The 25,863-nt window shown below is 40.1% G+C and overlaps 1 protein-coding gene across 2 annotated transcripts in view; it reads left to right on the forward strand.

Annotated features, from left to right (window-relative positions):
- GYG1 (glycogenin 1) overlaps positions 1-23,888 on the forward strand; it is a 53,175-nt gene extending 29,287 nt beyond the window's left edge. Inside the window, exons 5-8 of one of the 2 annotated variants that reach the window (XM_044670844.1) lie at positions 6,192-6,318; positions 19,618-19,837; positions 22,654-22,704; positions 22,998-23,888. In XM_044670844.1, coding sequence (XP_044526779.1) covers positions 6,192-6,318; positions 19,618-19,837; positions 22,654-22,704; positions 22,998-23,171 — 572 coding nt within the window. In that variant the 3' untranslated portion in view covers positions 23,172-23,888. The remainder of the gene's footprint in view (positions 1-6,191; positions 6,319-19,617; positions 19,838-22,653; positions 22,705-22,997) is intronic. The other variant, XM_044670845.1, reaches the window with a different exon arrangement.
- Positions 23,889-25,863: the final 1,975 nt, after the last annotated feature.

Below are 25,863 nucleotides of genomic sequence, written 5' to 3' on the forward strand. Positions count from 1 at the left end.
ATAATTATATTGTGTTTATTTTATATCACATCATATATATTTATTATATAATTATATTCTGACTATAATAAATATATTTCATTATATAATGAAAGCTACATGTATAATATTACTCAGTTATGCCATATGTACAATATGTGTGTAATATTTAAAATATCACATGTATAGCATAATGCATTATATATCATGTATATATTTAATACAAATGTCATTACCCTAATTAGAGGCAATGTGGCATACTAGATGGGCCAGCTTCAGAGGTCACAAGACCAGTTTAGGTCCTACCTTTGGCAAATCTTATGTGTATAATTATGGGCACCAAGTCTCTCAGGGCAGCAGATAACTCTCTAAAGCAAAACTTACCCGGGGGTCTGCCAAATTGCTTTTTAAAATATTTTGATAAATGCATTTCATTTAATTGGTTTCCTTTTGTATTTTATTTTATGCATTTAAAATCCTTATTTTGAGATGGGGCTCACAGGCTTTCTGAGACTTCCAAAGGGATCTGTGGCACAAAAAAGGCAAAGAACACCTGTTCTAAGACTGTCTGTTACAGAGGCGGTGCTGATGCCTTACTGAAGAGAATTTCCACACTGGGAATGCCCTCACAAGTCCTGGGATTGCCTCTCCTCTCCCTCCCACCATGATTTTTATTCCATAGGAGGAAAGGAATCAGTGTTCAAGAAGTGATGGCATACCAGTGAATTTAACTGTACAAACTCTACTAGAAGGGAAATAGGAGCCAGAGACCTCCTAACTGGACCCTGGAAGAGAGAACAGCTGATTGATATGAAACAGAGGAATGTGACGGTTTGAGCAAAAAAAAGTAATTCTGAATGACCAGATCTCGTAACCCCTTAAGTGCGTGATCTTCTGTGAACTTCCTACATTTTGTCTGCTGATCTGTAATGAAATGGACCCAGATCCCTCCCATGCCTTTCATTAGTGTTGGTTCCACCAGGCTGGACTTAGGCTGGAAGATGCTAAAGGCAAAAACTGTACATTCTACAAGTTCCACTGAAGTTTTAAACCATCCAATATTTTGTGGGTGAGCCACAATGGTTCACTGCTTTCCTCAGCACTTTTTGGGGAGAAATGATAAGAATTCATGTTGTTTTTCAGTTGTTTTTGATTGTGCCTGACTCTTCCTGACCCCATTTTGGGATTTTCTTGGCAAAGATACTAGATTGGTTTGCCATTTCCTTCTCCAGCTCATTTTATAGTTGAGGAAACTGAGGCAAACAGAGTTCAGTGATTTACCCAGGATCTCACAGCTAGTAAGTGTCTGAGGCTGGATTTGAATTCATGAAAATGAATCTTCCTTATTCCAAGCCCAGCATTCTGTCTACTGTACCACTCACTTAGCTGCCTATCAAGAATGAATACTTCTTTTTAATCACCCAGGCAGTAACAAGATCCTAGGTTTAGAAGGGACCTCAGAAGTCATCTAGTCTAGTTTCCTCCTTTTGTATATGAGGAAGCTTGACTCCCAGGGAAATGAAGGTGGGATTTGAACCAGGTCTTCTGACTTCAGAAACAGTGCTCTTTCCACTGTCCCACACTGCTTGCCTGACAAATTCTTGAAGCTCCAAATAATAAGGAAATAACAAAAGTAACTTGTTTTTACAAAACACTTGGAGGTTTGCAAAATAATTTCCCCACAATAACCCTATGAGGTAGACACAGCAAATATTTATTATCCCTATGTAACAGATAAGGAAACTGAGGCTCTGAGAAGTTGGAATTTGAAGTTGGATCTTAAACAAGTAGCCTGATACTACAGACTTGTTTCTAGAGATTTTTAAGGAAATAGACAAATTATAGAAAGTTTTCAAATTTCATATTCATACTCAGTCTTAAACTTAGATTTGGTATTTAGCATAAGTCATGTGATATGTTAACATATCATCTTGTAATTACATCTATTTTTTTTAGAGTACGTTTTTTTGATACCTTTTGTTTTTTACATTACATTCACTTCTGGAAATACTCCCTTTCATCCTCCCAATCCCCCAACCCTACTCCATGCATCCTCTTTTGAGAAGGCAAAAATAACACCCTCCCCCAAAAGGATCCCAAAGTCCATCTGGATAGGAAACAGGGCTGGGTGCTTTTAAACAGGTGGTCAATGAGACAAGTCCTCCAGTTTGTGGAATCACTGCCAGCCAGCTAGAAGAGGATGTACACATTGGAAAAGTACATAAATTAAAAGTAGATAATTACCCAACAGCTCCATTTCTGCCTTGGGAAGTGAGCACCATTGCTGCTAGCTATACAATAGTATCTCCATAGTTCCTAGTTTCCCACCTCGAGGATGCTATGCTGTAGTATGACTAATAACTATATTTGAGCAGCCAAGTGGAAGGATGAGAAACTCTTAGAGCAGCCTATGTTTTCAAAACATGTGCCCTCTGGTCTACCTGCCTAAGACACACCCTCAGACCTGGCAGGATCAGAGCAATTATGCTATCTGGAATTGTCTGCATTAAAATGATTAGGATTAGAACTGCCTGAGCTTGTCAGATTAAATAAAGCTTCCAGACTTAAAGATAGGTGGTCACTGGTGCATAATTCCTAGAGCTTCAGTCATAAAAGCAAAAGCATGTTGATAATTAGGAACAGAGTGGCCTGGGGCACTATTTGTCTTAAAGGGAGTACTTGAACTCAGCACTTCCTGGCTACAAGGTCAGTTCTTGATTCCCTACTTCATTCTCTCTCTCTCTCTCTTTTCTCCTTCTTCTCCCTTTTGTTTTCTTCCCTCTTAGTCTCTTTATCTCTTTTCTTTCTTTCCTTCTCACTCAATTTCTCTCCCTCTTCTTTTCCCTCTCTTGTCCCTTCTCCCTCTCTCTTTCCCTATCTTCTGTAGTATATGACCCCTCTCTCTATACTACACTTCCTCTCTTTCTCGTCCCTTCTCTTTCCTACTCCTTTTAGTGTTATTTTGAATCATGCTTTAATTCAGCACAAGATTCAGAAAAGGCAATATCTAGCCTTTAAAAAGTAACTGATTAAAGAAGAAAATGTGCTTAAACTCAAGAGACCAATATATAATAATGAAACGTGTATGAATTCAAAATATTTACTGACATGTCTGTTTCAATCTGAATTAAAGAAAATTATAAATGAAGAAATAATAAAGGATCTTGGACCAAGTCAAGGAGATTGCAGTGTAATATTCCCACACAACACTGGTTGCAGAGGTTCCCATGAGGGACCGAGGAGACAGGATTTAAATAAACAGGGAGGGGAGTCTCATGAAAAACTTAACCCCTAGAAGCTGTTACTTAAATTGGTTTGCATAACAACCAAAAGTCTAGAGAGAAAGGATTGGGAGGCTCCTGAGATTTGTTGTTAGTTTCTTTCTCCTCTTCCTTTGTCTTCCTTTTTAACTTGTTTCAAATGAACTCTTTTGACTGGTTCTGTTCTGATTCTGATCATGCTCAGATTCTGAGATCTGAGCAAGGTTAGCTAGGTCATAGTCATCTGCATTTAACATCTGTAATCACTCATAATTTTACAAAATCAGAGGCTTCTAAGTAGCATGTCAGTGGGAAGCAAACAATGGCCCCTTTGGGGCTAAAAGTGCTAAGGTTGTAAAAAAGTTGCTAGTTTCCCAGAACTTCCATCACTCTGTGGGGAGGAGGTAAATAGTCTGTCTCCCTGAGCTTCTCTTCTTACTTATCCCTGTGTTCACTTAACTGCAGCCTCTAAATGTACTAGAGAATTGGCTCCCAGATTAGCTACTGCCTTATTCTCTACCCTAGTGGAATTGTATGCATATCAGAATTACTTTAGCATATGAATGAATGAATGAATAAAGCATATAATAAGCCCTTAGGAAATGCTTTCTGCAGGCATCTGGAAGAGAAGGAATCTTGGTGAAAGCTGGATAGCCAAGGATCTCAAGATCATGCTCTGTGGAGGTCAGTTGAAAGAACTGAGGATGTTTAGCTTAGAGAAAAAGAAAAATTAAGAGGGGCATGATTGAAAGAAGGGCTGTCAGGTTTATTTGGCTTATTCCATTTGGCCCGAGAAGACACAAACAAGAAACAATCGTGAGAAGCTACGTTAGGTGTTTTTGTCAGTTTTAAAAAATCTCCTAACAATTTGAGCTGTCCAAAAGTGGAAAGAGTTGCCTTGGAAGGTAGTGAGCTCCCCATCTCTGAAAGTCTTTATCAAAGGCAGAATCATGCCCTGTCATGTATGTTGTCCAGGAGATTTTTGGATATGGGCTGGTCTTCCAACACTAAGTAAGATTTCATGATTCTGTGATACAATTAAGAAGGGGACTTGGGGGTTCTTATTCTGAATTATATTTTTTATTTTAGCAGAAATTCTTTTTTAAAAGTTATTCCTTTCTTTTGTTTTTATATCACCATTTCAAACACATCTCACTTCCTTTTTTCTCCCTACTACTCTGCCCCACCCAGAAAATTATCTTGTATAACAAAGAATTTAAAAAAATGAGGTTGAGGAGGGAGGGAGTTCCAAGTCCTTTATCCATAGTCTCCCATCTCTGCAAAGAAAGGAGAGGTGGTATCTCCTCTCATCTCTTCTTCAAGGCCAGGTATGGATTTTATAACTGCATAGTATTCAGTGTGTTTTTTTTCTTTTTCTTTCCATGTTTATTGTTGTCATGTATATTATTTTCCTGATTCCTGCTCACTTTATTTTCCATCAGTTCATGTGTCATTCTAAGCTTCTGAGGTTTTCTTTCGGCCTCAGATGTCCTTTGTACAAGAGTCTAGTCCATTATATTAGATTAGCCTTATTTTTTTACTAGTGCCATCTTCTTTCAAAATTTTATCTTGCTTTTTGGTTTGTATACTCTGAATTACAAATTTCCATCCAGTTGTCTAAATCTTTAGAATTTGTTCTTTTGTCCTATGGATTTAGGGGTGGATAATATTCTGTTTTCTATACATACTACATCTAAAAAACACATTGTCTGAATGCCTCTGGTGTTTTCAGGGTATCTGTTGACCCTAATGGTAGTCTACCATTAGGGGAATGGAGACAGTTATCCCCAGATGATAGACTCCAAACTCTGATCTCCAAATCTCTAATCCAAACTGAAAAACAAATTCCCAATTGATTTTCTTTTTTTAATTATATTTTATTCCTCCCTCCCCATTATATGCCCAGTCAAAATTCTAATAGAATCTTTACCAGCATGGGAAGAGCCCTGTACTAGTGATAGAGCAGTTTGAACTTGGATTTGTTTAGGAAAGAAGCTGGGGTTTATAAGCTTTAGGGAAAGAACTGCCCACATGCAGCCTGCTTGCTCTGACTTCTTTCTTCCTGTCCCCAGGACCCAAGCTGCTGCCTGTTCTTGTTTTTAGTAGGGGGAACAATGATCCATGGTCTGTCTCTAGCTCAACATGCTTTCCTTTGCAACCTGTCATATTTCTAATCAGGAAAAAATCTGTCTAGATGAGATTGAGAGGTTGTTTTCCTTGTTTGTGCATTTATGGTTTGATTTGCAGACTTTAGGAGACTTAAAGGATTAGCTCCAAATTTCTTATCTCTTCTTCCACTTGCTCCCTGTATAACCTGGAGGAAGTCTTGCTTTTCTTCTTAGGACCTCAGTTTCCTCATCTGTAAAATGAAGGGGGCTAGACTAAGTGATCTCTGAGATGTTTTCCATCTATAATCTGATCTTGTGAAACAATAAAACCGCCAGAGAGAAAAATCACATTTTCTGTTCTTTTTAAATAAGATATTAAGAACCAGACTGCCTTCAAGTAAGAGCCAAAAACATACTAGACTTATATGAGCTGGCTGTGTATCCAGTGATCAGCGTTGGCCCATTTATATTTGTTTTGTGATTTAGTACTAAGTCTTTCCTGGCTGGGTTAGAAATTCTAGCAAGCTGAGGCAGGAGGAATGGATTGCCTACATCATTTGGAATTCTAGAGGTCTAGGTTGTTTCTTGGTGAGTCAATACACTGTACACAGCACCCCAAAAAGGAAAAACCATTTTGTTGTCTTTCTCTTAATTTATCTTTATTAACCTCCCTGGCTGAATAAGAGAAGTATTTCATTAAATTCCTTGAATAAGTGCATCTCAGAGTTGGTTAATTCCCAATGAAATTACATGCTATTGGTGGGCAATCAGAATTTCCCTTAATGTAGCTAAAAACCTGTCCCAGAAATCTATTCATTTTCATTCTTTCTACTTTCCCTTTCAGGTGGGGACCAGGGTTTGCTGAACACCTTCTTTAGCAGTTGGGCAACAACAGATATCAGAAAGCACCTGCCATTTATTTATAACCTAAGCAGCATTTCTATATACTCCTACCTCCCAGCCTTTAAAGCGTAAGTAGAAACTAAGTCTCAGCTTTTGCTCAGTGTGGGGATGGTGGGAGCTCCAAGAGAGGGTTACGATTAAGCTTATACAAGCTTAGTGTACGTAAGGGGGTGAGGGTGAATGTTCTCAGAAAGTCTTCATAGAGACCAAAACACATTTAGTCCCACATTAAGCTGTAGTCTTGATGTCACTTGATCACTTACTTTGGGAATATGCTAGGTAACGTTTCTTATAAAGAGATTCTTCACCAAAAAAGTGAGAAAAAGCAACAATAAAGTGGAGCATAGCACTACCAGATCTCAAGCAATGCCAGGGAGCAGTAATCCTTATAACTAATTGTAATGTTTAAAAAATAGGGAAGTAGATCAACAGAACAGAAAAGATGTTAGCCAGTATGATAATCTATTGGTCTCTATGCCCCCAAACACAAAGTAAAGAGGGAAAGGCTCAGTATCCTGTAAGAACCGCTAGGAAAACTAGAAGGCACCATTTACCATATGCCATAAGAGTTTCCCTACCGGTAAAAGGGGTGACTAGACCTTCTGTATTTCTAATTTTGGTCCCAGAGTTGATTCCTCTCCTAACTCAATTTCCTCATCTGCAAAAGGGGCATGATAACAACAGCACTTATTTTCCAGCTATTGTGAAGATCAAATGAGATATCATATGTAAAGGACTCTATTTAACCTTAAAAGACGCTATAAGTGCTAAATACTGATTGTTATTATAATTATTATGTCCCTAGGGGCATAGACCCCATCACTAGTACCTCAGAGTTAGTTCCACTGGTGTTGAACCAGTGGGGTAAATTCTGACATTATTGTCTTGAATGTAAGCCCATCATCACCTTTGTCCACTTTCACACAACAACACAAAGTATATGGACTTCTAACAAAATTGTTCCTCAAACATGGTGGCATAGAATAGCCTTCTTTTTTTTTTCTTTTAATCTAAGCTAGTATCTCAGGTCCACATTCCCTTGAGAAGGGCTTTCTTTGGCAGCATTTATGCTTCCACCATGCAAAGGGCTGACTTTCTCTTACATGTTGTTGTTGTTCAAATGTTCAGTTGTATTTGACTCTTCCTGACTCCAAGTATGTTGCCATTTCCTTCTCCAGTGAATTAGGGCACACAGAGGTTAAATGACTTGTCCAAGGTCACACGGTTAGTGAGAGTCTGAGGTCAAATTTAAAGTCAGGTCTTCTTTACTCCAGACCCAGTATTCTATCTACTAAGCTACCTCGCCGCCTACATTTTCTTATACACATTCTCAACCTAGACTATAGATATAAGCATTATATCAGTGATTCCCAAAGTGGGCACCACCGCCCCCTGGTGGGTGTTGCAGCGATCCAGGGGAGTGATGATGGCCACACTTTTTTTGTATTACATTCTATTCTGAATTCAATAAATAGTTTCATAATTTCCAGGGCACTAAGTAATATTTTTTTTCTGGAAAGGGGACGGTAGGCCAAAAAAGTTTGGGAACCCCTGCATTATAATAGTCAGCACATTGACTTTCTTGGGGCACAAAATGTGCGAAATGTTTTGTCTCTCACCCTTGTTATGGCTTTTGCCCTTCTGCCTGACCTTAAACACGTCCATCTCCAGTTACAAAGCCTCATCAGCATCCCTCAGATCAGGATTATGGATTTCCAGTCACTTTCCTTCTTAATTCTACAAGACAGATGAGGGAGTGACCGTTGATGAACTTGGCTGATTCTCTCCTTTGTTATCTACTTGAAGTCATGTGGTCTTATGGAAAAGAAAACTGAAGTTGAGGTCAAAAGTTCTGGGCTCCAAACCTGGCTTTGCCCCATTACTCGTGAGCAGCTTCACCCTGTACAAGTAGCTTCTTCTCTGCATCTCATTTCTTTACTCTCAGAATGACGGGAGTGAACTAAATGATTTTTAAGGTTCCTTCTAGCTCTAAAATCGTATAATTATATTTAACTCTTCCTTTTTGCACGTAAGCAAACGATAAATTCTCAAACAGGAGCCCACAGTGAATACATCTAAGGACCCTGATTTACTAGAAGAAATCTGTATCTCAAAGTCCACAGAGCACCTTTGCTCAGATATCATCCTTTTAATTCTGGGCTGACTTTATTCTACATTATCTTATCCTTTTAGTCCTCCCATGAGTCCAGACAGCCTGGTCTCCTGTCCCTTTTATCTTTGCTTAATTCTGAAGTTCCTTTTGCATAGAAAGTCAGTCAATTGATCTTATATGTATCAGAGGATCATATATTAAAAGCTGGGAAGGTTCTCAGAGACCACCAAGACTCACTGATCAAAAGAGTTTTCACGCTGGAGTCAGATTCCACCTCCGAACCTATGATATCTTGACAAATCAGCTTCATCATCTGTAAGATAAAGAGGTGGGAGCTGATGACTTCTGAGGCTCCCTTCCAGCTTTAGATCTATGGCCGGGAGGATAATCCTAGAGAAAAGGAGGGTTTGCCCCATGTCACACCAATAGGCAGCTAGGTGGCACCCAGAGCACCAAACCAGGGATCAGAAAGACTCATCTTCCCAAGTTCAAAACGGACCCTGAACAAGTCACTTTACACCACCTGCCTCAGTTTCCTCATCTATAAAATGAGTTGTAGAAGGAAATGGCAAACCATTTCAGTATCATTGCCAAGAAACCCCAATGAGTCCATGAAGAACACTGAACAACACACAAATAGCAAGGAGTGGAGATGAGATGTGAAGCCAGGTCCTCTGGTTCCACCGTCTACACTTACTCAATTGTAGCACTTTATTTCTGGGTAGAGACATTAGTTACCACCCAAAGCAATACATAGAATAGCTAAAGAAACATTCTTTCAATGAATAGGTACAATTCTGCGGTGGAAGACAGAGCCAGGAATACATCAATAGAGCTTCTATAACATCTTTGAGAACAACAAGAGCAATAGTACAGATAGGACGTCAAAATCCCTCCGGCTTCTTGACTCTTCTAACAGGTTGTGTGGCTCAGGGAAAAACTGGTCGCCTGCTGAGTTATTTTCTTCATTCCATCAAAATATAATTTGCTTGTAACCCAGAGAATTCCCTTACCTTCATGTCCCCCTGTCTGTAATTCTCCCAAGGGAAGTGAAACAAGTTTATTCTGGCTCTTCCACATTCCGTGTGGTAAAGTCAGGGCCAGCTTATGTTAGAAAATTGTATTGCCGAGAAATTTCATTCTCCGTGGCCTCTGGATGTTTATTTTCGGATCCTTGAGGTTGTCTATATTCCAGAAAAGGCTTAAACGTTTCTTTTGGATAGTAACACAAAGGGGACCCAGGAGTCCTTATTTTCCAAGCTAGGCTAGGGGACGTAAATGGCAGCATCCCAGCTCTTATTATACTACAGATCTAGAATGCTTTCTCCCCCTTCTTGGTTCAAGACAGAATTTAAACCACTTTATCATTTCTCTAGTTCAGAAGTTCTTCATCCAGAGATCCACAAACTGCACCACAGTGTCCTTAAATAGATTTCACGGAGCTCATAAATTCGGATGAGGCAAAACAAAATGACGTTTTTATTTTCACTAACCTCTAACTGAAATAGACCATTTCCTTCAACGAATGTCAGCACAAGCCACAAGTGTTATTAGGCTTCACCAGACTGTCAAAAATTGGTCTATGACAACCAAAAAAAAAAAAAAGTTAAGAACTCTTGTTCTAGTTTACTGTTGTATAGAATGTAATGTCACTTGATAATTCAGAACATCCACGCTGGCTCTGCCCAAACCAACCTAGACTATAGTAATGAGATCCAGCATACAAACCTTGAGCCCAGTGCAAAAAGAAACTTTAGGTTCACATTTGAAAATGACTCAGACTTATTCTAGCATTTGAAATATCATTTTACAAAGATGGACTAAAATGATTCCAAATTCTATTATTCATTAAAAAAAAAATCAAATGATCACTGGCTCACCGTAACATTACAATCACGGTTAACAGTTAAAATAATCATATACTACTATCTATGATAGGATTAAAATCTAGAATGTTTGAAAAATAAAATTTAATGGGGCAGCTGGGTGGCTCAGTGGATTGAGAGTCAGGCCTAGAGATGGGAGGTTCAAATCTGGCCTCAGACACTTCCCAGCTGTGTGACCCTGGGCAAGTCACTTGACCCCCATTGCCCACCCTTACCACTCTTCCACCTAGGAGCCAATACACAGAAGTTATGGGTTAAAAATTAAATTAAATTAAATTAAATTTAGTAAACAAGTAATCGGTGTTGATGATTTAAAACAGCCTGAGGAGAGTTCACCCGAGCAACAAAAATTAGTGACTTTTCTTTGTTGGTGGGTATCGTTTCATTTTAGTCTTTGTTCTCCCAGTGTTTAGCATCATGCCTGGCACATAGGTACTTAATATATGTGGTACTGATCTGTGATTTCATGCGTGCAGGGAGCTACCAGTGAGGGAACACACTTTCCCAATCCAGATCTGAAATCCTGGTTTCCTTCATGGGATCAAGATGGGCATCACTCAAAACATTTCCTCCACTTGTGCAGCTCCCTCTCTCTCTGTGTCTTTTTCTCCTGTGGGATTTTCATCTTGGTGTTTTTTTTTTTTTTTCTGTAAATCCTCCTTAGAGAAGATCTGCACAATACTTTTGTTGTATCCTTTAAATTTCTCGTGGGGTAGGAATGGGCCATTTGGCCCATCCTTCTCTTGTTCTCAGTCTTGTTCTACTGCCAGCATACCTTTATCTAGTCATTTGCATCCCCAGCGATGACCTTTACATCATTTTTTTCATGCAAGTCATGGCTGGCAGCCTGCCAGAGTCTACTTATGCTCCTTTCTGTTGTCCTTTACGTTAATTTTAATTCTTCTAATTGTTTTATGGTTTGTGTGGCATCATCAAGACAATGTGAATTAAAAAGATATAAGTCCATGCTCTGACCCTGGGCAAGTCATTTATTTATTATTTTTTATTTTTATTATATAAATTAATTAAATAAATATTGATGTATTTATTAACCCCATTTGCCTAGCCCTTGCATTTCTGTCTTAAGACTTCTTATTAAGATAGAAGGGGGGCAGCTGGGTAGCTCAGTGGATTGGGAGTCAGGCCTAGAGACAGGAGGTCCTAGGTTCAAAGCTGGCCTCAGACACTTCCCAGCTGTGTGACCCTGGGCAAGTCACTTGACCCCCATTGCCCACCCTTACCACTCTTCCACCTAGGAGCCAATACACAGAAGTTAAGGGCATAAAAAAAAAATAGAAGGTAAGAGTTTTTAAAAAGTATATGCTCAACTCTTCTGAAGTTTACATTCTGGAAATTCCAAGACACTGTTTTCTTTTTACCACGTTGATTAACTTGAACCTTGGTTCAAAGATGGTACTCCTGCCATGTGTTTATGTCATTAGTGCTTCTAACTTGGCAGTTTTTTCACCTGTATCCCTTTGTATATAGAATTTGGCACAAATGTTAAAAAGGCTTGTTTGACCTGTTTTTAAAAAATTGCTTTTCAGTTGTTGTTGTTATTCAACCATTTCAGACCCTTCAAGACCCCATTTGGGGTTTTCTTGGCAAAGATACTAGACTGGTTTGCCATTTCCTTCTCCAGCGTATTTGATAAATGAGGAAACTGAGGCCAACAGAGTTAAATGACTTGTCCAGCATCAGGTAGCTAATAAGTACTGTAATAAATGGCATCTGTCCCCTCAAAATTCTTTTCTTTACTCACCATCCTTACAGTTCCTGAGGCCTGATTTGAACTCGGGAAGATGAGTTACTGATTCCAACCCCAGCACTTCATCTATTGGACCACTTAGCTGCCCTTTGGCACTAGCGGTTGTACCAAAGGATTAAAGGGTCATGGATTCTATGGTAAAACCCAGGCAAAATCTAAACCCCCCTTTTTTTTTACAGATAAGGAAACTGAGGCCCAATAAATTTAAATGGTTCGCTCATGGTCACTTAGCTAATAAGTGGGTCTTGAACTGATGTCTCATGCCTACAATGTCCATAAATTCTATAATATTCTTTTCCCCTGTAATCAGAAGTCCTAAGCCCAAATCTGACCTTAGACATTTTGCTAGTTGTATAACCCTGGACAAGTCATTTAATCACTGCATACCTCAGTTTCCTCAATTGCGAAATAAGTAATTCATAATAGCATCTACCTCCCAGGGTTGTTATAACAATCAAATGAGATAGTATTTGTAAAGCAAGATGCTTAATAATCGCTTGCTCTCTGATCAGTCCTTTCTCTTTTTTTTTTTTTTAAACCCTTACCTTCCGTCTTGGAATCAATACTATGTATTGGTTCCAAGGCAGAAGAGCACAGCCCTTGCTCTTTATTCTCCCCTGTGACACTGTTGTTCAATCATCTATCATGGACCAGATACTACACTAAGGGTTGGGGATATAATGACAATGACAATGACTGGTAAAATAATTCCTGCCTCCAGGAACTTAAATGTGGGGGAAGAACATGCACACAGATAAGCAGATACAAGATATGCAGAATGAAGACCAAAGACTTTGGGGCATAGGGAAAAGCTTTCATTAAATCCTTCTCTGTCCCTGGCTTTCCTCTTAGCAACTCCCTGCCCAGACCCTGCCCCTATAACTGAGGACACAAACAATCTAACTGTCCATTGAGGACCCTGAGGAACAACCAACTAACCACTGAATGTCTGTCGCTTGGCTGTCTGGAGTCCTGCTGTCTACTCCGGGGCTTTGGCAGTCAGGGGCAGAGAGATTCTAGGTCATCCTGATCTCATGTGCAAGCATATTCCCTGTGCTCACAAATCCTGGTAGGCATGGAATTCCAAGGCGCCCGCCATCACCATCTAGATTCCATGGAAATCCTTTCTCTTTCCTCCACTATTTCTTATTCCTTTCCAATTCCCAACAGTCCTGCATTCAAATCCAGCTCTGATCTTCTAAAGTGATTAACTAGGAGAGTCATCCATTAAATTCTGTCTGCTCTTTGGGTGACTCCAGGTTGCTCAAGGATTACTCGGACAGCTAAGCTAAGCAGGATTGTCACTGGCTTCCACTCAAGCTCTGTCTTGTGATCTGGACGTCCCTTTTCAGATTCCGTTTGTTTTAAAATTAGAACATTTATTTTAAGAAATACATGCAAGCTGAGACAAATCCTTAACACTGAGTCAGAGGGGATGGCCGTGGGTAATTTAAACGCTATTGTGATGTCTGCCCAATTCTCATTCTTCCCCCGGCCCCGACACCCCCAACTTTTGAGTCTCCTAAATCCTTTGATAAGTCAATAGCTTTCCTAGCTAGCCTTGCTTCTAAACTGAGGTCACTTGAATTTTCTTATCTCATGACATCCACATTTCTGCCCTTCCTCTGGCCTCAAATGACTGAAATCAAAGATTTTACTTCTGCCAGAGTGATGCAAATTCTTCCTCTTTCCGAATGGGGACTTAGAACGTAAGCCTTTTGAGGGCAGAAAAAATATCGTTGCCTCTGTTTCAGAGTAAGCTTAGGTGATACAGTGAAGAGAACCTGGGGTCTAGTGTTAGGAAGACGTGAGTTCAGTGACTTCAGATGCTTCATAGCTCTGTGACCTTGAGCAAGTCACTTAACCCGTGACTCAGTTTCCTTATCTGTAAAATGAGGATGATAATAGCATCCACCTCCCAGGAATGTCCCAATGATCAAAATGAGTGCATATTTGTAAAGCACATTCCTGGCACATATTAGATACTTAATAAATGTTTCCTTCTGTTCCTGTCTGACACACACAATAGGTACTTCATAAATGATTGCTTATCATGTTTTATTCGATTTAGTGAGTGATTGTTGTGGTTGTCAGTTGTTTCAGACTGTGAGCCCCCTGGAGGTTTTCTTGGCAAAGATACTGGAGCAGGTTGCCATTTCCTTCTCCAGCAAATTTTACAGATGATGAAACTGACGCAAATAAGGTTAAATGACTTGCTCAAGGTGACCCTGCTAGTAAGCGTCTGAGCCCAGATTCGAACTTGGGAAGATGAGTCTCTCTGACTCTAGATCCAGTGCTCTATCCACTGTGCCACTTAGCTGCCCTTTTAGTAAAATTGTGTTGACCTTTATTGGATTTATAGCCTCTGAGTATGGGTGTTGTTCTTTTTAAAAAAAAAAAAAAAACAATTTTCTTCCATTTTAGAATCAATACTGTGTATTGGTTCCAAGGCAAAAGAGCAGTAAGGGCTAGGCAGCTGGAGTTAAGTGATTTGCCCAGGGCTACATAGCTAGGAAGTATTCGAGGTCAGATTTGAACCCATCTCCAAGTCTGGCTCTCAAGGCACTAAGCCATCTAGTTGCTCCTCACACTTTTCTTTTTCCTGCTTATCTCATCATCCCTCTTTGGTATGATTTCTTTAAATGAGCCTGTTTCCTCGTCTATAAAGTAGGGATTCATCATGCACTTATTAAGCCCCTACTCTGTGCTAGACTCTGGGTATACAAAGAAAAAATGAAATAGTCCATGTCCTTGAGGAGGGGACAAACAACATAAGAATAGGTGAGTAAATAAGAAACATTGGGTGGGGGCGGGTGTCTGTCTTTTAGGCTTGGGAAGTCAGAGAACACTCAGAATTTTCCAACTAGATTTCTTCTAAGAAAAAGCACTTCAACTGACCTTTGAAGGCAGGGGCTGAGAAGAAAGCAGGAGCATCCAGGCTTTGCTGGAGTGGGGGCTTAGAAACTACCAGACACATGTGAGAAAAAGGGCTTTGGCTGCCTTGGAGCACTTGGTAGGATTGTTTATTAATCATCACCATGGTTACAAAGGACATCCTCTCCGCTCCCTGAGGCACTTACCTCTTCTCCAGTACCATTTCTGCCCAGAGAAGATTTTCAGGCATTTTCTTTTTCTCTTAGGTTTTTCTGCTTAGGTTCCTTCTCAATGCTTTAACGGGTTTTACTATTTGTAAATTATGAGGAAATAAACAAGCCTTTAAAATAACAAGACAGAGTTTTAGGAAACACAGAGGCCAACCTTATTCTTCTCTTCAAATGCAACAGAGAGGCAAGCCTTGATTTGTCATCTCCCTTTAATTCTCCCCATTTCCTGACGGACAGCTCCCCATCAAGGTCCTTTCTCACATCTCTCCCCTGTACCCCCCCCCAGTTACTCGGGTTCAAATTGCGATGAGTAAGACCCACATGGGCACTCTGAGAGGAACAATGGGTGTGAATAGGCCCATGGGGCCAAGAAGGATTCATTTTCCTCTCTAAAGAAATAGAAGTCGGATCAGTACCCCCCTTCTAAGCATCCTCCTCTGTCCTCCAGGAAGGTCACTTAGGTTGAATTCTCACTAAAAAGCAAGCTAGAAAACACTTTCAAATAAACCACACGGGGCTCAGCATTGAGAAATGCAAGATAATTCCACATCTAGATCACAAAAATATTGGCTTTCTGCAGAAATCTCTCTCAGAACAAGCTGGTGCAGCATCTCCCAGCCATCCCCTTTCTTGTAAACCAGCAATACAGGATCAGAGATCAGAGACTGGTGCTCACGTTGCATTGTGTCCCACCGCAGTGAAATCATCGTTTGAAAGAATCCTGGGAGCTCCGAGCTCATGCCCGACCTCTCTGGCTGTCTGTATAGGCAGGGGGTACCCGCTTTGGCAGACTACCATAATGTTACGTTGCCAGATGAAGTTGCCTATTGGCTGCATCCTTCTCAAATACAGTCATCCACAAGTATTGTTGAGTTTGAGTCACTACTAGCACTACTACTACCATTACTCCATATGGCTGGCTCTCTATGATTTATGGACTGCTTTAAGGTTTACAAAGTACTCTACAAATATTCTCATTTAAAAAAAAATCCTTGGAACAACCCTGGGAGGTAGGTGCTGTTATTATCCCCATTTTACAGTTGAAAAAAGTGAGATCGGTGCAGGTGAAATGACTCATCCAGAGTCTTACATCTAAGGAAGTGTCTGAGGCAGGATTGAATTTGGGGCTTCCTAGAATGTGTTTCAAATGAGTTGTATGATTCAGGGGTGACCCATTCACTTAAGAGCGAGCTCTGTTCCAGTTGTTGCCTTCTCTAGGAAGCCTTTTCATTTCCGTCCAGCTGCCGCAACCCCAATGCTCCAAACTCACGTGGCGTTTATTTTGTACGTCTCCCACAATAGAATGCAAGTTTCTGGAGAGCAGGAATCTTCATTTTGGGTCTTTAGTCAGTCAGTGGTACCTGACACAGAGTAGACAATTTCATAAATTCTTGATTGTTTGAGATTGATTAATTGGATTTATTCTGGCCCTTCTTTCTCAATCAGGAGTTCCTAATCCAGGATATAGCCACCGAGGATAGATTTTTTAGGGGTCCATCAACTTGGATAGGGAAAAGAAATTACATTATTTCCTATGATCGATCATATGGTTCGACAGGGATATGATTGGGGCTTTGATGATAAAGAATTGCTCTATTGCAAATGTGAATAACATGGAAAAAGGTTTTTGAACAATGATACGTGTATAAGTCAGTTGAAGTATTTGGCAGCTCGGAAAGGGGGGAGGAAAAAGCAGGGGAGGGGGATGATGAATCATGGAACCATGGGAAAAAATTCTCAATAAAAGAAAATTTTAAAATTAAAAAATTCTAAATAAAGAAAATTTTAAAATTAAAAAAAAAAGAAATCACATAATTATTTTTTACTAACATTTAACTGAAGCTTAGCATTTCCTCCAATTAGGAATATAGTCAACAAACATTTTTTCTGGGAGGAGGTTCCCAGGCTTCAGACTGCTAGGGGGATCCAAGGGAAAAAGTGAAGAACATTTGCTCTAGGATGATTTCACAGTCTTCCCCTTCATGTAGCCACGTCCCTGTTTCATAGGGCCATTTGTTGATCTCCCAACATACTATTTCATCTCCAGGCTTTGGGCCATTGCTTTTACCTGGAATGCTCTCCTCCCTCACCTCCATTATTTTGGAGTCCTTTGTTCCTCTCTTCAAAGTTCATCTTAGGTGCTGCCTCTTACATAAGGCCTTTCTTGAACCCACCAATTATTAGGTATTTTTCCTACCATCCCTTTGGGAGTATTTTGTATAGAATGTCTATTTACATGTTTGACCCTGTTGTATTAGAAGCTCCTTTAAGGGAGGGAATGTTTCATGTTTGTCTTTGTATACTCTGCATATTAGAAGCATTTAAGAAACGTTTAGTGAATTCGAATAGAGAGAAAGCCTGATTAGCACTTTGGGCTAGAAGAGAGCTTTAGAGATCCTTTAGAATCCCTTCCTTTAGAGGTGCCCCTTCACTAGACAGATGAGAAAACTGGGACACAGAAATTAAGTGAGTTGCCCAAGGTCACACAGTGATTTAATGGAAGAGCAAGGACTTCCCTAAAGGTGGCTCAATATTCCATATGAGCACTTTCCCCATCCCACTTGAGACAGACCAAGCTTTGTTAAAAGTATATAGAGTGAGGGGTGGCCCTCATTCATTCCATCCCTCTCTTCTGCTCTCTTCCCATTTCTTTCCTCCCCTCTGACTAGGTCTAATGCCATTTTTAACCATATCTTCTGTTTAACAATAAACATTTATTGGTAAAGGCCCAGGCAAAACATGCTCAAGAAATTAAACTTGTATATTTGGCTGATTAAAATATAAATTATCATTTTAAAAAAAGTATATAGAGTTGGGGCAGCCAGGTAGCTCAGTGGATTGAGAGCCAGGCCTAGAGATGGGAGGTCCTAGGTTCAAATCTGGCCTCAGACACTGCCCAGCTGTGTGACCCTGGGCAAGTCACTTGACCCCCCCATTGCCTATTAAAAAAAAAAAGTATATAGAATATTAAGATAATGGCATTCTTGGGCTTCCCGGAGAGGCCAATAACTAGGAGATATTTATTTATTTATTCATTCATTCATTCATTTATTTACTTGTTTATTATTTATAAAGAGAGATTCGTAAATGGATGAAGGGATGGAGAAAGGGATGTATTGATAGATGGATAGCTAAATAAATGGATAGATTGATAGGTGGGTATAAATGGATGATAGATGAATAGATGGATTGATAAAGACATACATATATATAGATGTTTGCATTGATAGATGGATTGATAAAAATATGGGTTGATGAGTAGATATAGATAAGAGGGGATGGATAGATGAATAGATAGATAAAGCATTTATTAAGCACTTAACACTATACCAGCAACTGTGCTAACTAAGCACTGAGCATACAAAATCAAAAAACAAGATGATTTCTACTCTCAAAGAGCCTACATTCTAATAGAGAAAGACAAACTCTAGAGGTACCTGGAAAGCCGCTAAAGGTAGGGATGGAGTAAGGGAGAAAAGAGGAAAAGGGAGAGGAGAATGTCTGGAAAATTAGTGGAATTGGAAGTGAGGCGCGCGTGGCTGGATCTCCCTGCATGCCATGGTGAAGTCTAGCCAAGAACTCACCATCAGTCAGCAAGCATTTAATAAGTCCTGTTCTGCATCAGGCGCTATGCTAAGTGCTTGGAATACAAAGAAAGATAATGAGCAAAGTAAGACCCTCGAGGTGGAAGCATCTCAAGGTGGACAAAGCCTGGAAAATTAGTTGAGCTGAGAGAACAGTTAAAATAGGGAGGAGTATATGAATATAGCACAGTGGTTCCCAAATTTTTTTGGCCTACCGCCCTCTTTCCAGAAAAAAATATTACTTAGCTCCCTGGAAATTAATTTTTTTAAATTTTAATAGCAATTAATAGGAAAGATAAATGCACCTGTGGCCATCACCGCTTTCCTGGATCGCTGCAGCACCCACCAGGGGGCGGTGGCGCCCACTTTGGGAATCACTGATCTAGAGGAATGCAGAGAAGTCAAATCCCTAGTACACAGTAATTAATTAATATTTAATTAATGTTTATTGAAAGCGTGGCACCTATAAGAGTGGGCCACCCTGGGTTTGACCATCATTTCTAGAAAAAAAAACATTTGTTCCCTTTTCTGGTTTTGTGCTCCTTTCTGTCCCAGACAAGGGTGTCTCATCAGAGAGAGGCACTCCTTCTAGGCATGGTAGATGTTGATGACAGCAGGATAGAGCACTGAACAGACTGTGGTGATTCCCTGCCTACCTATAGCCCTTTGCTTTTCTTCCAGAAGTCCCTTCCAAATTCTACTTGCTCTGGGATCCAATTGCCTCAACTCCATGACGTTCTTACCTTCTGAGAAAAAGGACCCCCAAGTGACAAACCCGCTATTTTCCCAGAGATAGAGAAAAGATGTGTTCGTTACATCCTGCCTCAAAGTCACTGCCTTTGGTGGCCAAAAAGCCAGTTTTCCAGTCAGCCCTGAGAACGGTAACTTCTAGTGTGTCTGTTCATTTGTCAGGTTTGGAGCAAATGCAAAAGTCGTGCATTTCCTGGGACGAGTCAAACCGTGGAACTATACCTACGACCCCAGAACGAAAAGCGTCAGGAGCGACGTTCACGACCCCACGGCGGTCAACCCCCAGTTCCTCACCATGTGGTGGGACATCTTCACCACCAGCATTCTGCCTTTGCTCCAGCAGTTTGGAGTTGTTAAAGACACCTTCACAACCCTTAACGCGGTAGGGTTTGTTTTCTCTTTCTTGAGTGACAATGTGGCTTCTGATCCGGTTCGAAATCAGGGGGAAGGAGAGGAAAACAAAAAGAAAACAACCTAATTTAATTAAAATTTAGTATTTAAGAACTGAAGCAAAATTGAATGATAAAATTTGCAGTAAGGAAAGTCACCCGTCGGTCCGTTTGCTTATTGAGCCTGCACGCTGTTGTCATTGTACTTGAATAACAGAGAAATTAAGGGAGCAGACCTGGCTTCTGAATAACAGGGAAGGCAGGAAAAACATGCATAAGATCAAAAAGAAGGAGGCAAAGGAACACGGGTGGGAAATGTATGCCTGTAGACCTCGTTCTGTCTGAATGGCAGGACACAGAGGTGGTTTCATCCAGGAAAGAGTGAGTACATCTCATCAAACCATAATGTGATGGACAGAACATCAGGTGGATTCTGAAGCAACTGGGGCCAGCGAGGTTCATCTGAAAAGCTTTAACAGAAATGGATCGTTTCTAGCAAAATGAAAGAGGGAAAGGGACGTTGTTTTGATGGAAAGAAAACTGAGGGGAAATTTGGCTTATTGGAGCCTTGACTAGAAGTGGGCTGGAGAAGGGGGTGTAGCTAGAACAGAAAACACAAACCAGGGTGGGAGAAATACCCAGTAATAATAACCAATAATAACTTTATAATGGCCAGTGCTCTAATAGATCTCGAGTAAGGTGGAGCTTTTTTTTATAGCACACCCGTTTAACGTCACATCAGAACGACAAGTGCTCTAACCTTTTGCAAGTCTTAGAAATCACAAAAATCCAAGCATTCTTTGGCTAATCATTTTTCAATTTGTATAAGTGACTAAGATGTTGGCAGTGAGTTCGCTGCATGAACATAACATGGCAAATGTTTCCTTGGTGTTTGTTTGGTCACCATAATGTTGTCTAACCATTAGGTGGGAGCTATTGAAAGGAACCAGTTTAGAGAGAAGTGAGACCATTTATTATTTTTTTAATGAATAACCCTAGGCAGTTTTAAGTTCCCTCTAAGGTTCTAGGATGAAGACCCAGTGAAATGTGAGATGATAGCTAGAAGTGTAAGGAAGAGCAAGAATGACCGAGGGAATTGTGGTCACAGATTATTCGGTCACTTATCATCCTGTCCTTATCTTCTGATGCTTGCCTTCTTTCTTTTGACCATCTCTGTGTTCCCAACCTACAGTTCGAAAAGTCATAGGCAAAACTTAAAGAAGTAGCCGTTGTGCTATTCATTTGGCTACTGTTATGAGGGTTCGAAAAAAAAAAAAAAAGGAGTTTGCAGCATCTCTGGAACCTTCCTATATTGTTCCAAGCCTCAGTTATTTTTTTTTTAATCTGTTAAATGCAGAGATTAGACTAGATGACCTCTAAGTTTCCTTCCAGCCTTAATATTCATTCAGCAACTCTGTACTTCTAGAAATAGGCCCTCTTAAAGCCAAAGAATTTAGCATGGGCCCAACTTTTTTTTTTTTTTTTTTGCTTTTAAATGTCATTTTAAAGGTAAAATAATTGCAGCTCTGTGGCCTTGGATGCAAGTCCAGCCATATCTATGAGTAGAAAAAGTAGGCTTTGAAGGCAGAATAAGGCTAAGAACTATGGAAGGAAGAGCAAACAACTAGTCTTAGAGGATAACACAATAATTCGGTCTCTATTAAAAAATAACTAAGAGAGGGCAGTCGGGTGGCTCAGTGAATTGAGAGCCAGGCCTAGAGACAGGAGGTCCTAGGTTCAAATCTGGCCTCAGATACTTCCTAGCTGTGTGACCCTGGGCAAGTCACTTAACCCCCACTGCCTAGCCCTTAGTGCTCTTCTGCCTTGGAGCTAATACACAGTATTGACTCCAAGACCGAAGGTAAGGGTTTTAAAAAAATAAATAAAATAACTAAGAGTGAGGTACAAGATCATGTGTGGGAAAGAGTTTAGCATGTGGCAGTTGGTCAGTCCATTCCAGCTCTATATCCATGAGGATAGGGGGCTCAGCTATAACAGTATGATGCTAGAACATATATCTCCAAGGATCAAAGGGGCCACTGAGTTGTAGGGTATTGGCCAAAATGAAATTCGGGGTGTCAGTAATTATTACAGGTGAAATGGTTCTTTCATGCTACTATTTTGAGAGGGAAGAATGATGACTATATGTCACTCGGCCACTTTCCTTTTCTTCCATGAAGATCGCTAATAAAAATTCTCATTTTAACATGAAATCTAAAGAGAGTCACTTCAAACAAGTATGGTGGCATGGCAAAGAGTCTAGGAGATTAGGATTTGGAGAAGTTGGGTCTAAAACCCCAGCTCTCTTATTTTGTGACCATGGACAAGTCACTTCTCCAGATGTCCTCTCTCTAATGGGAGGAGTGGACCAGACAATCTCTTAAAGTCTCAATTTGAAGTTAGGAAACAGAATCCTTGCTGATATCTGCTGGATTAAAATGGGTTTCATTGAACAATAAATAAGATTGTTCTCTAACATTCATCCAGAGCCTTTTAGGATCTCTGGGCCCCAAAGTCAGCTAACGATGGGAGCTAATGCTTGTAGTGATTAAGCAGACTAAACTAACCCAAACCGATGGGCAACGGGAGGGGCTTCTCCCTCTTCCATGAGTTTAGTCAGTTTGGGCTCCCAAACTCGTATAGCTTTCCTGTGTGGGGCAGCTTGGCCACTGGTTCTGTATTACAGCTGAATGTCTGCGGGGTCCTTTAGTTTAAGTTCTCCACCTTTCCAAGCCCGTGCGGATAAAGAGCGTAGAATGAGACGTGCTTTCCCTTATCCATCTTACCCTCTCTGATGAACTGTTTGCAGCTTTCGGGTTTGGCCTATACTCTGGCTTTCTCTTGTGGCTTCTGTAGAAAGGTATGCAGAACTTAAACCTAACCCTAATTCCTGTGCCTTTCTGATGTTTTTCACTGAGAACAGTGTTCATTTTGCTAGGAAAATCATATGACCTTTAATGTTGTTTCTTGCTTTTTATGTTTCTTTTCTGGGTTTCTTTTCCTTTTTCTTTTTGGTTCTGTTTCGTTTCTTTGCATGATAATTCACCCCAGCTTCTCCTCCCTTCCATTTACTGCATTCCTTAGAGACCTTTTTTTTTTTTAAAAGAGTGATTTCCAGCTCTGACCGAGTCCTTGATTATGTCCTTCTTCTAGGAGGAAGTCACAGATGCAATGTCACATATGTCCATTGGGGACCTCAGCCCTCCACCTCAACCGTTTGTATCATCAGATGAACGCAAAGAGCGGTGGGAGCAAGGCCAGGCTGATTACATGGGAGCAGATTCCTTCGACAATATCAAGAGGAAACTGGACACTTATCTCCAGTAAAAACACCTCCTTTTCCCTGTGCAAACAAACACCGGCTACACAGGACTGGTTCCAGATAATTTAGCATCTAGAAGAGTGTTTAAGTATGGTCCGTTACAGTTGCTAGTGGCTTTGACTAAAGCTCCTCATTTGAAGGTTTATAGTTATAAAGGTGAAAACTGGACAAAAGTCAAGAAGTAAAAAGCTCATTTTCTGGTCTAATAATTGCAGAGCGACTCCTCACATGATCATTCAGAGAAAATTTAAGACATTTTCTATTTAATGCCAATTACCAATAGATTTTATGAGAGGGAATGAAGCCATTAAACTAACAGCCTCAGCTCCTCGAGCCTGAAGAGGTGGGCTCTGATCAGTTCCCCTTTTATCTTCTTCATAAAGATAAATGGGAATGGTGCCAATATTTGCCTTGATGTCTTTCTTGTAGTAGATATTTCAAGATCGATCTGAAACTTTCCTAGTGGTCCCAATTCTTCATTTATGGAAAAGCAATGTAACACTGTCAAATTGAGTCACAAATGTCGTAACTGCTATCACAAATGGTGGCATCCTTTTTATCTCTAAGAAACTGAAGTTTGTTTTTTTTTTTTTACCAGTTTTCTTTGTACAGTAAGATAGCATGCTAGAAGGCAGGTCTATGTGTTTTGGGGATGAGAGTGAGTTTTCCGAATGCTTACCTCCAGTGGCACTATGTACAAAAAATAAACACTTAACAGTGAATTTTTGGTTGTCTCTCTTGATTAAGAAATCATTTCCTTGAAGAAAACTGGGCCTGGCTTACATTGGAAATTCTTAAAATCTCTCCCCCCTACCCATCCCCAGATATCAATAACTTAAAATAGCATCAACTCTTTTATGGCCACAGAAAGTCCCAAAGTTTGATGTTGAGGAGCTGTAATGTCTATCAGTGGTAGAGGGAGTATCCACACCAATGAAATCAGAGCTCCTTAGAATGCTGATGTGTGTGTGTGTGTGTGTGTGTGTGTGTGTGTGTGTGTGTACACACATATATGTTATGTATGTAAATTGACATTTTGAAGAGGAAAGTAAGGTTGAGAAAGTTCTAGAAGACAATGCTCCTGTGTAAATACCTGAAAAAAAAATAACCCAATAGTTCTGATAACTAAGGTGTCCTTCTTTGAAAACAAGATAAGATCTAGGGAGTAGAAGGAAGATAACTATGATAATCCACCCTGACATCTCAGCTTTTGAAACACTCTTAGAAAATTTAAACGATATCAGCTAAGTCACTTCTAAATGGGTATCCTAACAATTAGAAACTGTGATCATTTAGCACCAATATATGGGAAACAACAGTATTCCTCCGAAAAAAACAATCCTAAGCTATTGTTGAATCAGTAATCTAGTTGATGGAATGAAAGGTTTTCTCATTAAGTCCACTGATATTTCTAAGTTGGAAATGGTTCCTAATCCCTGATGAGGAAGGACTGTGTCTCCAAAGTGACTCTTACCAGATTGAAATGTCCCTCAACCGTACACTTCCCACTGGGGAAGAGCAGAATAGAGCACTGGAGGAAAACAAGAGCCTTAAGCGGTCTCAGCGGTCAACTTGGTCCATAAGCTAAGCATGCCATACCAATAATATTGGCTAGTGTTTAAATAATGTACTAAGTGTTACAACCGTCTTCATATAGCATCTCATTTGGCCCCCCACAACACAAAAGTGTTCATTGCTATTATTATCCCCATATTACAGAGAGAAAACTGAGCCTGATTAGTTAAGTGAATGGGCATGAGATACACAGCCAAGTTCCTGAGGCAAGATTTACAACTAGTTTTCCTAACTCTGAAGTCCAGTGTTTCACCCGTTGTGCTGCCTGTGTCTGTTAAAAAAATAAGTAATTGAAGGGCAGCTGGTGGCTCAGTGGACTGAGAACCAGGCGCAGAGATGGGGGGTTCTGGGTTCAAATGTGACCTCAATCACTTCCTGGCTGGGTGAGCCTGGGCAAGGCACTTAACCCCTATTGCCTAGCCCTCACCACTTGTCTGCCTTAGAACTAATACCCAGTATTGATTCTAAGACAGAAGGTGAGGATTTTAAAAATAATATTAATAACATTAATTATAATTACACATTATAATTATAATATTATTACATATTATATGTAATTATAAATAAAATTATTAATAATAATTGAGCATGCTGTTAAAAACCTTAAATAACAAGCCTTCACTTAGTCCTCCTACAATTTCTCCTTATAGTGTGGGAGTGATCCTGGGTTCCCAAAGACTATGCCAGTGGAGCCCAAGCTCTGGAGAATCCTACCCAGATGGAAAGGTTCCATCTTTAATTGATGCTAGGACATGTGTCTGTCTCTTGAAAGCCAGACTAACCAAGTTCAACTAAAGGTTCTTGACCAGAGGCTAATGACATTTTCAGGGGGAAAGGGAGTATGCCAAAGCTACTCATGAACAATTGAGGTACTAATTTTGGTGGCTGCATTCGTGGAACAGAGAGCTCATGGTGATGAAATTAGGGATCTTTTGGAAGCATGGAAATAAATAACTGAAAGGAAGGACTGAAGAGGCAATTCTCTTGAATTTTAAATGAGAACTTAAGGATATAAGCCCAGAATCCTAAAGAAACTAAATAACTATTACCCTGCATTTCTGAAGGTTAAATGAATCATGCTTATCTATAGAGAAGATAATGAAGAAGAGCTGGTATAATGAC

Source organism: Gracilinanus agilis, chromosome 3 (genome assembly GCF_016433145.1).
Source record: "Gracilinanus agilis isolate LMUSP501 chromosome 3, AgileGrace, whole genome shotgun sequence".
NCBI classification, from domain to species: domain Eukaryota; kingdom Metazoa; phylum Chordata; class Mammalia; order Didelphimorphia; family Didelphidae; genus Gracilinanus; species Gracilinanus agilis.